Consider the following 17,343-nt stretch of genomic DNA (forward strand, 5'->3'; position numbering starts at 1 on the left):
GAATGGTTCTGTGCCTTTTTTTCCCCTGGGGTCAGGGGTGTGGGGAAGTGGGGAAAGAGGGACCCTCAGAGAATCAGCAGGGCTGATCGGAGCCTGTCCTGAATGAGCTGCTGGGAGCTACTGCTGGAGACTTGTCACACTATATACAGTCTCATCCCTCTCATCTGGCCCCTGCGTTCATTTCTAAACACTAATGCCTATTCCCCAATTCTTATTGAGCCCAGTCTGTAGTAGCTGAGAGGTTGTGTGTGTGTGTGTGTATGTACACTGAGATGATTTAAACCAGTGAGACAGACTTTCCTTATGATGCCCACACCCAACACAGAAGGAAGCCAAGGTCCCAGGAAATTGTGATAGGTACATATCTCAGGTAGGCAAGAAATATCACAAGAATGTAACTTCTGTTTTGAGCCTCCATTTTTCCTGAGGTCCAGAAAAGATCTTTTGTCCGTTTGGGATTCCTTCTCTTTCCATGAGGGTCATAGCTGAATTCTGAGGGTCTTACATAATGCCCAGAGTCTGGGAGAGTGTTCTGCCTGATCACCAATGTCCATACTTCATCCATTCCCTGAGAGTGCCATCATTCCATCTGGTCCCAGTCAGAAGTCCAGACAGTTCATCTGGGTTGCAGAGAGATTTCTTGTTCCTATTTGCATAACCCTTTCGGTCCTAAGGTTCTCTCTGCCACTTCTGTGCCATATGTGGAGACCTGTGAAGTTGTCTAAGTCCTTGGCTATGCAGACACACCTTGAAGCTGTTTCTGCTCTGGGTTTCAACAGACAAGGCATGAGTTGCTGCCTCTTTTAAAACCTGCAGATCTATCTTGGCCTGGGGTGCGGGGCTCAGGGATCCTCCCTTTTGGGACCCTCTGTGTCAGTATTCTCCTCTCTCTCTCCTCCTCCTTTTGTTAATGTTGGAGGTGAGGAAGTCTTACTTTTACTTACATTTTATCTATGCCTTAAGCCTTTTCTGTTCGCTTCAGGACCTAGGCTTTGGAAGCCCCAAAGCCAGGAAACCATGCCTTTGTTGTTTGCCTTCTGCAATCACATTTCTTCCATGGGGCACTGAGCAGAGAATGGTCACTCAGCAGAGAATGACTACTCACGTGGACATGTGAGTAGTGAGAAGCAGGGAGGGGATGTGAGCTAGATGTCTTCCTACATCAGAAATACCACATTAAGATGTGTAGAGCCAGGTCACTGGGATTCTTGAACCCAAATAGCTGGGCTTCTGGACAGAATCAGCAGAGTACAGAAGGCTCTGAAGTGGGAGACAGAGCTGGGGTGCAGAGGTCGTAAGGGGCTTCTTGGAAGAGGGGCATTTGAACTAGGATTAGCTGTTGCCATGATGCCAAGATATTGGGAGAGTGTCCTTTGTGGTCACCAGTGTCCATATGGTATCCCTCCCCTGAGATTTTCATCATTCCATGTAGTTCTCAGTCAAGCTCCTAGAATACTTGTGTAGTGCCTAGCCTGGTATGTGATGTAGTCCAATATATGTTAGCTTAAGGTCAGCAAGTGTTTGGACATGGGGAGGGAACAGCAAGGAAATTCAGAGGCAGAAAACACTGATATTTACTCTGGGCCCTGATTAGTTCAGTGTGCCTGGGCCAGTGCATGTGCGCATGCTTTTGTGTGTAGAGTAGGGTGGTGGAGGTAAGTGGCCAGTGATGTGGTTGAATAGGTAAGTGGAGATTGGGTCTTTATTTCATGGGAAATGAGGAGCCATTGGAGAGATTTAAGCAGGAGAGTAACATGATCAGATTGGGGTTTTGATGGCTGTGGTAGAGGATCGATTTTGGGGAGACCTTGGAGGATGAAGTGCAGTGACACAGCTATTGGAACATTTGGGAGAGAAATGGTGAAGCCTCCTTAACACAATGTAGATGGAAAGGAGGGGACTGATTTAAGAGCTGTTAGGAATGAACTCTATAGGACTTGGTGACCGATTGGATATATGGGGTGGTGAGGTATGAGAGAGCCTAGGATGATGGTTATATTCTGACTTGGTGGTGGTGCCATTCCCTGAGATGGTGACGCCACTTTGGGTTGGGGGATGATGAGTTCCACTTTGGACAGTTTGAGGTTTATGTGGGATTCCCAGGGGAAAGGGGGCCAGCAATATCACAGTGCTGGACCTAGCAGCTGAACCAGGCCTGTCTCCAGGCTTCCAAAATGGGGATCCTTGGTTGTCTCCTGACTTATCTCGGTGGGGGAGATCCCAAGATTCAAACAGCCCCTCCTTGCCTTGAATACAGGGCCGTGGCTGGCAGATACTGCTGCACCCTGGCATGTAGCTATACACACAACTGGACTAAGACCCCTGAGCACCTGCAGCTGCCTTGAGCATGTTGAGCAGCACAGGGCTCAGTTTCCACATGCTGATGTCCTGAAGGCTTCTAAGTGACAGTTCAGTCCCATAAACCTTCCACAGGGGATGTGCTGTGGGAGCACAGAGATGAGCCAGACGCGACTGAATCCTGCCCTGAAGGAGCTCACACAGTGGTGAAGTGTCATGAATTTGAGTTAGATGGGCAGGTGTGAAGTGGGAGATCCTGACGAAGTGCTGTAGGATGTAAAGCAAACAATCTCAAAGTGCAATGGGAAAGGATGCTTGAAAGAGATGGTGTTTAACCTGGCTTTGGAAACTAGTCCCAGGTATTATCAGAGAACAGCACAATACGTGCAAGGTTGCAAACACATGAGGGTAGGGCAGTACAGATGATGTAGTGAGGGGACAGTCATGCGAAGGGTGTAGTGGAAAATCAGGCTGAAGAAGCAGGTAGGGGCAGATTCTGGAGGCCCTTGAGGACTCAACTGAAGAATTTGGAGTTAATGGTAATGGGAGCTGTCAAAAGTCCTTGATCAGAAGAGTGATGAATCAATCCAGGTTTGACCAAAGTAACAGAACCGCTATGAGTGATAAAAAGATAAGACCTAGGCCGTGTGCAGTGGCTCAAGCCTGTAATCCCAGCACTTTGGGAGGCCGAGGCGGGTGGATCACGAGGTCAAGAGATCGAGACCATCTTGGTCAACATGGTGAAACCCCGTCTCTACTAAAAATACAAAAAATTAGCTGGGCACGGTTGCACGTGCCTGTAATCCCAGCTACTCAGGAGGCTGAGGCAGGAGAATTGCCTGAACCCAGGAGGCAGAGGATGCGGTGAGCCGAGATCGCGCCATTGCACTCCAGCCTGGGTAACAAGAGCGAAACTCCATCTCAAAAAAAAAAAAAAAAAAAAAAGATAAGACCTTTACAGCCATGGGAGCAGTTGGAGAAATCTGTGCAAAGCTGTTACCTCTGCATTTGGTGTTGGGCCTGAAGCTACTACAGCTCACTGGGCCAGCAGTTAGGAAAGAAGCCTGAGTGTGAAGTGAGGGGCGATAAAGGCACACTAGAGTCCAGGAGGACAAACTGGAACCTGTGCCTGGCTCTTGTGCCTTCAGTCTCACTGACTGGCGACCTGCATGAGAAGCTGGCACCTTTGCCATGGAGCTTGCACTTGGCCCAGCACTCAGCACACCGAAAGGAGGTGACTTGGTGGGGACTGGATGGGATGTGCCAACAAGGGGAGCCAGCAGATTAGTGACATGTGAGTGCCCCCACTGTGTCTGGTGCAGTTTTTTTTTGAGGCGGAGTCTTGCTCTGTCACCCAGGCTGGGACGCAGTGGCACCATCAGCTCACTGCAGCCTCTACTTCCTGGGTTCAAGTGATCCTCCCTAGTAGCTGGGACTACAGGCACACCACCACACCCAGCTAAATTTTCATATTTTTAGTAGAGGCAAGGTTTCGTCATGTTACCCAGGCTGGTCTCAAATTACTGGCCTCAGGTGATCTGCCAACCTCCGCCTCCCAAAATGCTGGGATTAAAGGCATGAGCACCATGCCTGGCCCACTTTTGCCTTCCAAATCTCATGCAAACTTCTCTGTGGCCAACCCTAACCCAGACCCTCTAACCTAGTTTGGTTGACCTAGTTCAAAGCCACCACAGGTGAGCTAACCAAAGCTTTCTTGGGACGATTAACCTGGCAGCAGCCCATGAAGGATGGATGGTCAAGATAAAGAAAGCCAAACCTCCAAGCGCTTGGGTTGGCACTGTCAGCTGGTGTGGTAGTCATTAGGCCATTCACAGATCTCTCTGTGCCTCTCTTTTTCCATCCAGACACAGGCATTGTGCTTCTCCTTCTTAACAATAGCGTGGTTCTGTGCCTTCCTGTTGCCATTGTGTTGGCCACTGAAATGTAGGTGGAAGCAACACAGCCACTTCTGAGTAGAAGCTTTAAGAGTCAGTGCAGGCTTTGTTACTTTCCCTTTTGTCATGGAGACCAGCAGTGTTCCCAATGGTAGCTGCTTTGTCATCCTGAGTCTTAGGGGTGAAGACCACGATTTGGAGCAGAAGCCCCACCAGCCTCTGTGGACCTGCAGCAGGAGCAAGAAACAAACTTCAATGGTTTTAAGCATCTGAAGGTCTTGACCACAGCACAACCTAGCCTATGGCGGCTGACAGGCAGAGGGCAACAGTAGCAGTGGGAGGCTTTCCTGGAGAGCAGACCTCCTCTCAGCAGAGCTAGGACAGCAACTTTCATCTCTGCATTCCTCAGGCTGTAGATGATGGGGTTCAGTGAGGGCGTCACAACCCCATAGAATAATGCAACAATCTTATCCACATTGGTGTCCTTGGCCTTGGGCTTGAATTACATGAAGGAGATGGTCCCGTAAAAAACCACCACCACTGTAAGGTGGGCTGAGCAGGTAGAGAAGGCTTTGTGTCAGCCTGCAGCAGAGGGTACCCTAAGGATGGTAGCCTGGATGAAAAGGTAAGATAGGCAGATGAGCAAGAAGGGGGCCAGTGTCAGGACAGCTGTGGCCACCATTAATGCCAGCGCATTGAGGGAGATGTCCCAACAGGCCAGTTTTAGCACTGCCAAGATCTCATAGAAGAAGTGGTTGATGACATTGTGGTCACAGAAGGGGAGGCACCAGACAAGGATGGACTGTAGCAGTGAGTTGGCAAAGCCTGTCCCCCAGCTCAGCACTGCCATCCGCATACAGGTCTGTCTACTCATGAGCTCTGGGTATCTAAGCGATTGGCAGATAGCCACATAATGGTCATGTGCCAACATGGCCAGGAGCAGGCATTCCGTTGATCCCAGTGCCGGGGTCAGGTACATCTGCAGGGCACAGCCAGGGAGAGAGATGGTCCTCTGGGCTTCCAGGAAGTTGATTAGCATGAGAGGCACAAAGGATGAGGTGCCGCAGATGTCCATGAGGGAGAGGTTGCTCAGGAAGAAGTACATGGGGTTGTGCAGGCAAGGGTGCAGCATGTTCAGCCCTATGAGGAGGGCGTTCCCCAGCACATTCATGGAGGACACGCCCAGGCAGAGCACAAACAGGACCACCTCCAGGTTACGGTGCTCATGTAGCCCCAGCAGGACATACTCCATCACAGGTGTTTGGTTTCCTCCCTTCATCTCATTCTCTCTCCTTTTCCATCTGGACCACCTAGCATTTTGGAAAAAGCTCCAACTGGCCTGGGAGCCTAGTGACCTGGATGTCTGGCCTGCAGCAGGTCAGCCTCCCTCTCTGGAATTTAGTTTCACCATCTCTATAATGAGCGAGTTGGACTTCAGATCTGTAAGCTGGCCTTCTCAGCTCTGCAGTTCTGCTGCCGTCACTGGGGGGAGGATGGGGCACATTCTAGTCCCCGAGGCTCCTCTCTGCTCTCTTCAGGTCAGGGTCAAAGGAGACAACAGAGAAGGATTCATGTTTAAAATGGTCCTTTGGAATCCAGAGTGTTCTTGGCCATTAACAGGAAGCATCTTTTCTACATTATGGTTCATATAACCAAATTATGCCCATGGTATTTCAGATTTATTCACTAAATATTCATTGAGTACCTACTCTGTGCTAGGTATAGGGGCTGGGGCTACAGCAGTAAGGAAAATAGGTGGACAAAAGGATTCCACACCTGTCAGGCGCTGCCCCATTCCCTGAGTCAGGTGAGATGAGCTCTGGAAGGCAGGTAGGTGAGGGATGGTGCTCACCTGCTGTTCCTTTGGGCCATGAAGATCAAATATTTCAGCCCCATAGGATGTCTAAGCTTGATTTCTGGTCATCTCTCCTTAAGGAATCATGCACCATTAAGTTTTTAAAAAGGGCATATAAGAATATACATGTCTCAATAGAGTTACTGGTCACAGGGTTGAACTCTGGTCATGAAAGCCAAGTGACTTACTTTCTGGCCTCCATATTGCATTGTAGGACAAATGATACTGACATGATGTCACATGATGAGGGAAGCCAGGCGCGAATCTAGTGGTGTGGTCAGTCATGACCAGCTTTGCAAAGGGAGCAGTGGGCGAGGCTGTGATCTCTCCCAGGTGGTCTTCATCGCTGTGCACAGCTGCTCTCACTTCTCCTTGGGAAAGGCCAGCATCGTGTATTCATAGGAAGAAGCCCAGATGTTCCCAAAGCACAGTAGTCTTGTTAGGACTGGAGAACTGTCTTATGGCCAGGTGGCCCCTGGTCTGAAGGAGAAATAGGAGCTGAGTGTGAACTTTTATCATTCAGAAGATATAATCCACCTCTCCCCTCCGGCCCTTCGCCCCTGGATTGGTTGTGAGGACATTGCTTCCTGACAGCAATGGAGCCCTGTCTGTCCTGGGCTAGATTTCTTTTTTCTCTTATTCCTCCTGTTTCATTATATCCACCATTTGTTGGGCTGCAGATCTCACGTTTCCTGAAGAAACCATCTCTTTTCCCAGCTCCGCAACTTTGTCCGAGATGGAGGCATGTCCTCCCTCCCATCCCCAGCAGCGGGTGTTTCGCTCATTCTCCAGAGCCCTGTGCAGCATTGTCTCCTTTTCTTGCCTTCTTTTTTTTTTTATTTTTTATTGCATTTTAGGTTTTGGGGTACATGAGCAGAGCATGCAAGACAGTTGCGTAGGTACACACATGTCAGTGTGTTTTGCTTCCTTTCTCCCCTTCACCCACATTTGGCATTTCTCCCCAGGTTATCCCTCCCTACCTCCCCCTCCCACTGGCCCTCCCCTTTTCCCCCCAATAGACCCCAGTGTTTAGTACTCCCCTCCCTGTGTCCATGTGTTCTCATTTTTCATCACCTGCCTATGAGTGAGAATATGCGGTGTTTCATTTTCTGTTCTTGTGTCAGTTTGCTGAGGATGATGTTCTCCAGATTCATCCATGTCCCTACAAACAACACAAACTCATCATTTCTGATTGCTGCATAATATACCATGGTGTATATGTGCCACATTTTTCCAATCCAGTCTATTATCAATGGGCATTTGGGTTGGTTCCAGGTCTTTGCTATTGTAAACAGTGCTGCAATGAACATTCGTGTACATGTGTCCTTATAGTAGAACGATTTATAGTCTTTTGGACATATACCCGGTAATGGGATTGCTGGGTCAAATGGAATTTCTATTTCTAAGGCCTTGAGGAATCGCCACACTGTTTTCCACAATGGTTGAACTAATTTACACTCCCACCAACAGTGTAAAAGTGTTCCTTTTTCTCCACATCCTCTCCAGCATCTGTTGTCTCCAGATTTTTCCATGATCGCCATTCCAACTGGCGTGAGATGGTATCTCAATGTGGTTTTGATTTGCATCTCTCTGATGACCAGTGACAATGAGCATTTTTTCATGATTGTTGGCTTCATATATGTCTTCTTTTGTAAAGTGTCTGTTCATATCCTTTGCCCACTTTTGAATGGGCTTGTTTGTTTTTTTCCTGTAAATCTGTTTGAGTTCTTTGTAAATTCTGGATATCAGCTCTTTGTCAGATGGGTAAACTGCAAAAATTTTTTCCCATTCTGTTGGTTGCCGATTCACTCTAGTGACTGTTTCTTTTGCCGTGCAGAAGCTGTGGAGTTTCATTAGGTCCCATTTGTCTATTTTGGCTTTTGTTGCCAATGCTTTTGGTGTTTTGTTCATGAAGTCCTTGCCTACTCCTATGTCCTGGATAGTTTTGTCTAGATTTCCTTCTAGGGTTTTTATCGTCCCAGGTCTTGTGTTTAAGTCTTTAATCCATCTGGAGTTAATTTTAGTGTTAGGTGTCAGGAAGGGGTCCAGTTTTTGCTTTCTGCACATGGCTAGCCAGTTTTCCCAACACCATTTGTTAAACAGGGAATCCTTTCCCCATTGCTTGTTTTTGTCAGGTTTATCAAAGATTGTATAGTTGTAGATATGTTGTGTTGCCTCCGATGCCTCTGTTTTGTTCCATTGGTCTATATCTCTGTTTTGGTACCAGTACCATGCTGTTTTGATTACTTCTTGCCTTCTTTCCCCTTGCAGTTACCTGCTCCCTTCTTGTGCTCCCACCATCCTTGGCCATCCCTCTGTGTCATTGTGCTGTGTGGTGCACCTGTCTTCAATATTACACCTTAAGAGCTGGACTCCACATCCTTCCTACCAGCACCTTATGCAGCAAGTGCTGCCAATGGCAGGCACCCAGCAGAGAGCGAATGCACGACTCCAAAACCCAGCTTTGCCTCCTGGCTGTAGTTCAGACTACCTGTGTGATACTGCCCAAGTCTCTTGACCTCTCTCAAACTCAGCTTTCTATTGAAGACTGGGATACTTTGTAGCTCAGAGGAACCATGCACCTGAAGGTGCTGCCCTGGGGGGTGCAATGACATGTTACTGAGGCTGGATGGAGGACAGCATCCATCGTCAGCTACAGGTGCCTGCTTCATCTGTACTAGCCACCTCCTGGACAAGGGCTCCAGGGTCCTCCACGACACCAGCTTTCTCCAGAGCCTATGCAGGGTTTCCTTCCTTTACCCTGAATCAGGGTGATTCTTACAGGACAGTTTCAGGAACCTACAGGGGCACTTGGGTAATCTCGGTCAGTAACTGACCTTAACTGTTATCCACGTGAATATCTATAGTTAGGGTTTTCTTGGTGAGGTTTGGCAGAAAGTAAAGGATTGCCAAGCCTGATTCATTCACTCATTCAGCAAATAGTTATTGAGCACCTACTATGTGTTAGTCCCTGGGTCGGGTGCTGGGAATACAGCAGAGGCAGACCTGGCTCCTGCCCTCGTGGAGTTTGCAGTCATTCATTCACTCACTTGGTGACTTTGGAGACCTCCCTTCCTCTCTCCAGGCTTTAGATCTCTGAGATTCCCTCTGAGTCTGGGTTGTAATAGACAAAGTAAAACCTGAAATCTGGAAAGAACTGTAAGAGCTTTGTTTTTGATGGTTGTGTTGTTACAGAAGGAACTATGTTCATCTCAAATTCTGACACTGGATACAGGTGTGGGGGTTTCAAGCAGGTGAAGGGTGGAAAACCACCTGATTGCATTTTTCTTCATCACCCAAGCCTCTAACAATAAGACCAAGTGGGCATGGCAGACATCTGAGGGTTTTTGTGTGCAGCCTCTGGCTGGTTTTCCTGCCTCACCTCCGCCACATCCCTCACACACACCTGCTGCAGCCTCACCAGACCACTCCCTGTCTTTTAGACAAAGCCTGCATGCTCCAGTCCTGTCCCTCTTCTTAGGCAATTTCTTCAGTGCCTTTTCTACTCATCCTTCAAGGCTCAGTCCACATATCACCCTCTTGGGCAGCCTTCTCTCAGATGGCTTCATAAAACTGACCACCCGGACAACAGGATGGTCACACAGCTATTAGCAGAGGTTAATTTCACTCTGCCTTCATTATAGTTCATTTTTTGTATATCTCTCTCTGACTAGACTGTGAGCTATTACAGTGAAAGGGCTGTGTCCTTCATCACTGTTACCCTCCAGTAACCCACAGTCAGGAGGTGTCAGTGACTGCTATTTGAGTTGAACTGTTTATTGAGATCCAGTGTTGTTCTGCCCAAAATCTTGATCCTAGGTGTGGTGGTTTGCACTTATGGTCCCAGCTACTCAGAAGGCTGGGGTGGGAGGAGCAGTTGAGCCCCAGGAGTTTGAGATTACAGTGAGCTATGATCATGCCACTGCATTCCAGCCTGGGCAACAGAGTGAGACTCTTTCTCTAAAAAAGCAAACAAGAGTGCTGATCCCAAGGTCTTGCCTCAAGATCAATTCCCCCTTCCCCCTCCAACACACACACTGGAACAGAATGGTGCAGCTACTGTGATTGCTAGGAGAAAGGCTTTGGGGGTGCCCTTCCCCTACTTGCAGTACCACCTGCTCTTTCTGAAGAGCTACATCAGGAACTTGGTGGGTTTTCCTCACAACTTCAGAGTCTGATCATAACACATTCATGGAAATTAGAACCAGCACACGAAACCATAGGCTTATGGCCCTAAAGAAATACGTCTGTGTCCAGAAAATGCCATGTTGCCAGGTTGCCAACAGCTTTGCCTATAACATGGGCACAGGCTGGGACATCAGAGAGTAGCTGGTGTTCCCTTGGTGGGGGAGGTGGGATGGGCTAAGTTATGTTGCAGTCATATACAACCTCGGCATTTTAGTGGCCAGCATGACAGAGGTATATTTCTCATGCTACATGTCTACTGTGGCTTTCCAGGGGGCTCAGTTCTCAGAGCCCCTGGCAGTGGAGGCTCCACCCTGTGGGACATCACCAGTTGTTACAGATGGGAAAGGACACAATGGAGCCTCTCATACCAGTTCACTACTCTGAGCCACATGAGACATTCATCATATCTGTTCATAGCCCACTGGCCCTGTGGCATCCTACCACCTGCCTAGAAGGAAGAGAACCAGAATTACTGCTCAGCAGCCCCTCTGCATGTGGGTGCAATGGCATCTTACAACACTCAGAAAGCTACTCTAGCGGCCATCTGCCAGTATCATGCAGTGCCATGCTCCGTCATGGCCTGGAAGATTAGAGTCACAGAGTGACAGGACCTGGAATGTCTCTGAAAATAATTGTCTGGTTTCACTCCCTGCTTTTACGCATCTTGAGAGGCAGAGTGATGCCTGCAGTGAGCCCTGGACTGGGAGGAAGGGGCCCGGGTTTGAATTGGGGCTTTTGTTCCTCTTCCGCTGTATGACTTTGGTCAGATTTCTCCTTTTGAGAAGTGGAGCCAATTAGGCGATCTCCAGTACGCTGTAACCTCTGAAACATTTCCTCACATGTTTCTAGCAACTTCCAGTCTGAGGTCTGATAGACCCAGGGTTACTCTGCAAGCTAAATGTCATATCAGTCTGGTCTGGCAAATCTAATTTTAACTACTTAATACTTATTTTAGGCTTCACAAATTATTTTAAAAGAAAAGAAAGGGGCATAACAAGAAGAAAGCTTCAGTTACAATTTCCCCAAAATGCCTGGATCTGGAATTCCTGCTTCCCCGCTGCTTCCTGGCTCTATGTAGAGAACATGAGGATGGCCCTGGAGTCAGACAGGACCAGGGTCCAAGCCCCAGCTCTTCCACTTGTTAACAATGTTCTCAGCCTCAGCTTCCTTACCTGTAGCATGAAGATGGCAGTATTTCCTTGTGGGCTTATTGTAAGTATCTGGTGAGAGGAAACATGCGAAGCTCTTAGAACAGAGCCTGGCACATGGTAAATAGTGAGCGGTAGATGATATTATTACCATCCTGTCCCTGTCCCCAAGCAAAAATGTAGGCTTTGAAATGTTTTAAATGATTTCATGAGAATAAACAATGTGTCAGATGAATTCTCCTTACCTCCCTCCTACTTACTGGCCATGGCCTGAATGTCTGTAAGGGAGCTGGAGCCAGGTGAGGGGAACTGAGGTTTGGGAAGTACTGAGTTCATTACCAGCAAGTGCACGGTGCTGGGATGGGCCAGGTTCCCACCCCCTACCCCACCATCACCCCCCACAGGACGTGCCTCTTGCTCGCTTGCTACATAGTCTATTTGCTCCCTGCCCCCAGGGACCTCATGGTCCCTGCCCAATTTAAAGTTCAAACTCTGTAACTACACAAAGTTGCAGGTTTGGCAGTCATGGGACCTGAGCTTCAGAGACTCTAGGTTCTTCGGTCTGCCCCAGGAGGGCTATTGAGGTGAGGTGGGCAGAGGAGAGAGAGTAGACAGAGAATCTGAAGACCGGGTCGTGCAGTTCCACCCTTTGGATGCCATAGGCTCCAGGCCCATGGCCCCGGCTTCACTAGGCCTGGGTATCTGGGCTGTGAAATGGGGATTCTTCTTCCAGGATTGCTGTAAGAACCTGGATTCATCAAAGCTTAAAATAAATTGCTTTGCAAGGTGGGAGACACCGAGTACATGCGAGGGACTTTATTAGGTCAGGGATTTAGTCAGGCACCTGAGTTTCTACAGATTTCTTGATTCCTGTTCCTTCCCCTCCCCTTCCTGTCCGTTCACAATAAAGAATAACAACTTGACACAGCTTAGAGACTAAAAATCATCCTTAAATAAAGCAGCAGAAGTTGTTTCATATTATGCTATGATTTGTCTTCTGGAATTTTTATCAATAACATAGGTCAAAGTAAAAAATAGCAAGGTTGTTACTGTTTATTTTCTATCTGCTCATAGCACATTGTCCTCTTGCTGCCCCACGGACACCCTGAACTCAGCAGGTCGAAGACAAACTCATCATATCCCCACTCTCCCCATCTACTGCGCTCATCCTCCCCACCTCAGTGTCTCAGTCCACCCAAAGTAAGCCAGAAACCCAGGATCAACCCACAGTCCTCACTCTCCCCGCTTCACCTCTATCTATAATCCCATATATCTCTCCCAAATATTATTTTACATATGTATACAGTTGACCCTTGGATAGCATGGATTTGAACTATGCAAGTTCACTTATACTTGTATTTTTCAATAAATATATTGGGAACTTTTTTTTGAGATTTGCTACAATTTGAAAAAACTTGAAGATGAACCACCACCCAGAGACAACAAGACCAGCCCCTCCTCTTCCTCCTCCTCTACCTACTCAATGTGATGCTGACAATGATGAAGACCTTTATCATGATCCACTTCCATTTAATAGATAGGAAACATATTTCTCCTCCTTATGATTTTCTTAATAACATTCTCTTTTCTCTAGCCTTATTGTAAGAATACAGTGTATAAAGCATATAACATACAAATTATGTGTTAATCGACTTTTTATGTTATTGGTAAGGCTTCCAGTCAACAGTAAGCTATTAGTAGTTAAGATTTGGGGGTGTCAAAAGTTATACATGGATTTTTTTATTGTGAGGAGAGTTGGCACCCCTCACTCCCATGTTGTTCAGGGATTAACTGTAATCCCAAATATTATATCATCTCCCAAAGGTTATTTTGCATCAATGTCTATCTCCCCAGTGTTTCTCAGGGCTACCCTCCCCTCTACTGCCCGGCCGGCTCAGGCCTCACTGAGGACCTGGGTGACGGCAGCAGCTTCCTCCCTGCCCTGCCCTCAGGATGAAGCCTTTCTCATCTGTCCTCTACTGTGGGCAAGGTGGTGTTCCATATACTGTTATTTTTAAAGCTCAAAGTCATAGTCATCATAGAAATGTTGGACAATGTTGAAAATAATAATTTTAAAAACAAGACTTATCTGTAACCCCGTCACTCAGAGGAAACAACTGTTAGTTAATATTTGGCCATCATTTTCCAGTATTTCCTAGATACCCACTTATTCATAGATCTGTAAGAAAAATACTGGAAGAGTTAAAATTGAGATCATACTAAAATACAGTGTTATATATTCTGCTTTTTTTCCCTATTAATTACCTTAGGAACAGTGCCCATTATCATATACCCTTCAAAAAATAAGATTCCAGGCCAAGCATGGTGGTAAATGCCTGTAATTCCGACACTTTGGGAGACTGAGTTGGAAGGATCATTTGAGCCCAGCCTGGGCAACAAGGCGAGACCTCATCTCTATTAAAATAAAATAAATTATCTGGGCATGGTGGCAAATGCCTGTCCTGAGAGCAGTGAGGAGCCACTTAGTGATTTCAATGAGAAGTGTGATGCGATCACAGATGCATTTCAAAAAGATGCTCCGCAGAGGAGAGATTGGAGGGAGAAATAACACTGAAGTCTTGGGACCAGCCAGGAGGCTAGTGTGAAGGCCAGGGGTGACACGGAGAGCTGACCTAGGGCAGTGGTAGGGGCAGGAGCAGAGGATGATTTGGGGGCTGTTCTATGGCAGGATCAGCAGGACTTGGTGCTGCCTTGCTGGGATGAAGATATCAGACCCGTAACCCTAGCCTTGCCATGTCCTCACTGGCATTGGCATATGATGGCCTCAGTACTAACTTGAGACCTGCATCTGTACAGAGACCCCTTTCCTCACCTGGAGGCCCGCCTCCTGCCCCATACCTTCCTGGCAGCCTCCTTCACTTCCTTGTTCCTCAGGCTGTAGATGATGGGGTTCAGCATGGGTGTGACCATGGCATAGAGGACTGTGAAGACCTCATCAGAGATATGGGCTTCCTTGCTCTTGGGCTTCATGTACATGAAGATGATGGTGCCATAGAAAAGCAGCACCACAGCCAGATGTGCCGAGCAGGTGGCGAAGGCTTTGCGGCGCCCGGCAGCTGAGGGCACTCTGAGGATGGTGGCCAGGATGAGCAAGTAGGACAGGCAGATGAATTCCAGGGGCACAGGCAGCAGCAGGATGGAGCCCACCAGCAGGAAGTCTTCGCTGACCGACATGTTGCCGCATGCCAGCTTCAGCACCGCCAGGATCTCGCAGGTGAAGTGGCTGACCACATGGTGGCCACAGAAGGGCAGCCTCATGGCAATGACTGTCTCAGTCACTGACTTGAGGAGGCCAAGGACCCAGGCAGCTCCTGCCAGTAGCACACAGAGCCGGTGGCTCATGAGCATGTGGTACCTGAGTGGCTGGCAGATGGCCAGGTAGCGGTCATAGGCCATGATGGCCAGCAGCAGGCATTCCGTGGAGCCCGTGGACAGGCTCAGACACATCTGGATGGCACAGCCAGTAAAGGAGATGGTCTTCCGGGATGACAGAAGGTGGACCAGCATCAGGGGCACAAAGGTGGATGTGTAGCAGATGTCCAGAGTGGAGAGGTTGCCCAGGAAGAAGTACATGGGCGTGTGCAGGTGGACATCTAGCACGCTTACCACTACAATGGCTGTGTTCCCCAGCAGGGTCACCAGGTATGTGGCTGAGCACAGAGGGAAGAGCAGGTGCTCCAGGAAGGGGTAGCCAGAAAATCCTTTCAGAAAGAACTCAGATACCCCTGTTTTGTTGAGCGGCTCCATGCTGCAGAGTTCTGAAGGGATGATATGCAGCTGGGATGGAAGGAGAGAGGGTACAGGTGTGGAAAGCTCATAGAGCCCTTCTGGGACTAGGTGGACTGTTAGGATCTTTTCCAGCACTGCCACACTGGCTCTCTGTGACTTTGGGCTATCCCTTTACCCTCTCTAGGCCTCAGTTTATCCATGTGAAAAATAAGGATTCATTGAGATCAGCATTTCCAAAGAGAATGTTGATCAGAACATTAGTAACCAAGATGAAAAATCAATTTGAGACAACATTGAATTAATAAAAAATGAAGCTCTTTACTGCAGGACTTCTCAGAGCCTTTAATATGCTAATGTGACCTATGACTCCCACAAAGCAATATAGAACATGCGTTCCCCAAACTGATTTGATCATGGATCCCCTTTTACAAAACACCCATTAACCTACTGCAGCTATGTGTCCTATGAACATAGTCTGCAAAACAATGGGCTAGATCTACAGTTCTCAAACTTTAACATGTACCAGAATCACCTGGCAAGTTTGTTAAAACAGATTGTTGGACTCCAATCCCAGTTTGTGACTCGGTGGGTCTGGGCGATGCTTCTGCTGCTGGTGCAGGTACCAAACTTTGAGGAACCATTGGGTTGGATGGTCTCTGAAGGTGGAGATCCTCCTGGCTTTAGGGAAGCCTATGAGCCATCGCATTTGCTATGCCCACTGTCTGGAATGTCCTCAGCCTGCTATGTCCACTGTCTGTTTGACCTGTCTCTTCAGGCCTTCTCTAGTATCCACACACAAAGCATACACTGTGCTGTGTGTCGGAGGGGCTGCTGCTGGCCTTGAAGCCTATCGTTGGGCGTGTTCCCCTGTCCCTGCCCAGGGCCTGCTTCATCAGCTACTTTGTATGGATTGGACCTTCACAATCTGCCTTCCTGTGAGTTTCCCAGCTAAAATCTGATGGAGCTCTTGGCCCAGCTCCAAACCCCTGTTTTCTGTGGGCCAGAGCCAGGGCTGCTCTGACTTGACGTACTCTTAGGGTATTAGCGTGGAACATGCCCAGAGGCCAACTTGTTGGATCTCCCATTTTGTAGATGGGGAAGCTGAGGTCACACAGCAGGTCTCTGGTGAGGTGAAGCTTGAATCCAGCCCTCCTAACAGTGTGACACATGTGTCATGCTCAGAGTGGGTGTCTGCTTCCATAGGTCTCAAACAATGCTTGTTCTTTCACTGTTCTAGATGGACATCTGTGCTCTGGGTGCTGCCACAATCCTCTCACCAGCAAAAGAGCATGAGTCACCTCTCTTTGGTGTTCCAGGGTATCTGGCACTGTGCCATTAATCCCTTGGGACATGATGCCACAGCCTGGGCCTGGGCAAGCACAGTTCCCCTCAGTGCCTCCCTTGCAGGAAACCATTTCCATCTTTTATTCCTCCCTCACTTACTCATCCCAGAACCTAAAAGTGACTGAGGACCTACTACATGCCAGGTGTGCCAGATGTGAGGGAGCACTGAGGACAGGTGTGGCCCCAGGCTGCTGAGTACAAACCCTTCCTAGGCAGACAGGACCCCCAACTCTCCCATACCCAGCCTCATCCTCCCTCCTCCACTCTCCCGTACCCAGCCTCACCCTCCCCCTACTCTTCCATACCCAGCCTTACCCTCCCCCCACTGCCCCATACGCAGCCTCATTCTCCCCCCACTACCCCATATCCAGCCTCACCCTCCCCCCACTCTCCCATACGCTGCCTCATTCTCCCCCTATTCTCCCATACGCTGCCTCATTCTCCCCCCACTGTTTCATACCCAGCCTCATCCTGCTTCTGTTTGCTCACCTCTAGTGACAGGAAGCTCATTACTTCTGTACATATTTTTCTTCCTTTCTTTCTGCTGTCAGGCTACTTGAAGGGTCACAAGTGGAGTCTCTCTAGGTCTCACTGGGCTTTTACCACTCATGAGGTTTCCAGGCTGGGTGGCCCCTCTAGCTACTCCTTCTTCTCCTAGAGTCTAAGTGCAGGGTTCAGAGCTTAGGCCCTACACAGAGCCCTCCCTCAGGGAGTTCGGGGCACCTTGCAGCCAGATCAGTGATCCGGTCCTGGGGCCTGAGAGAAAAAGGCTTGTCTCATTTGACTATGTCCAGACTCACCATGGGGCCGGGTGCAGGTGAGCTGCAAGTTTCCTTCCAGACTTCAGAGTTCCCAGCCAGGAGAC

The 17,343-nt window shown here is 48.5% G+C and overlaps 2 protein-coding genes across 2 annotated transcripts; both read right to left on the reverse strand.

Annotated features, from left to right (window-relative positions):
• Positions 1 to 2,606: 2,606 nt before the first annotated feature.
• LOC144582496 (olfactory receptor 13C9-like) lies at positions 2,607 to 10,058 on the reverse strand. The gene has a single exon (XM_078371957.1). It carries the CDS (start codon positions 5,470 to 5,472, stop codon positions 4,771 to 4,773), a length of 702 nt encoding a protein of 233 aa, XP_078228083.1. The 5' UTR covers positions 5,473 to 10,058; the 3' UTR covers positions 2,607 to 4,770.
• Positions 10,059 to 12,770: 2,712 nt separating this feature from the next.
• Positions 12,771 to 16,699, reverse strand: OR13J1 (olfactory receptor, family 13, subfamily J, member 1). The gene has a single exon (XM_078371897.1). The coding sequence runs from the start codon at positions 15,150 to 15,152 to the stop codon at positions 14,214 to 14,216; it is 939 nt and encodes a 312-aa protein (XP_078228023.1). The 5' UTR covers positions 15,153 to 16,699; the 3' UTR covers positions 12,771 to 14,213.
• Positions 16,700 to 17,343: the final 644 nt, after the last annotated feature.

Source organism: Callithrix jacchus, chromosome 1 (assembly GCF_049354715.1).
Source record: "Callithrix jacchus isolate 240 chromosome 1, calJac240_pri, whole genome shotgun sequence".
NCBI classification, from domain to species: domain Eukaryota; kingdom Metazoa; phylum Chordata; class Mammalia; order Primates; family Cebidae; genus Callithrix; species Callithrix jacchus.

Bases quoted from the DNA above. Each gene is read 5' to 3' on its own strand.
- OR13J1 (XM_078371897.1), bottom strand. From the start codon at position 15,152: ATGGAGCCGCTCAACAAAACAGGGGTATCTGAGTTCTTTCTGAAAGGA.
- LOC144582496 (XM_078371957.1), bottom strand. From the start codon at position 5,472: ATGAAGGGAGGAAACCAAACACCTGTGATGGAGTATGTCCTGCTGGGG.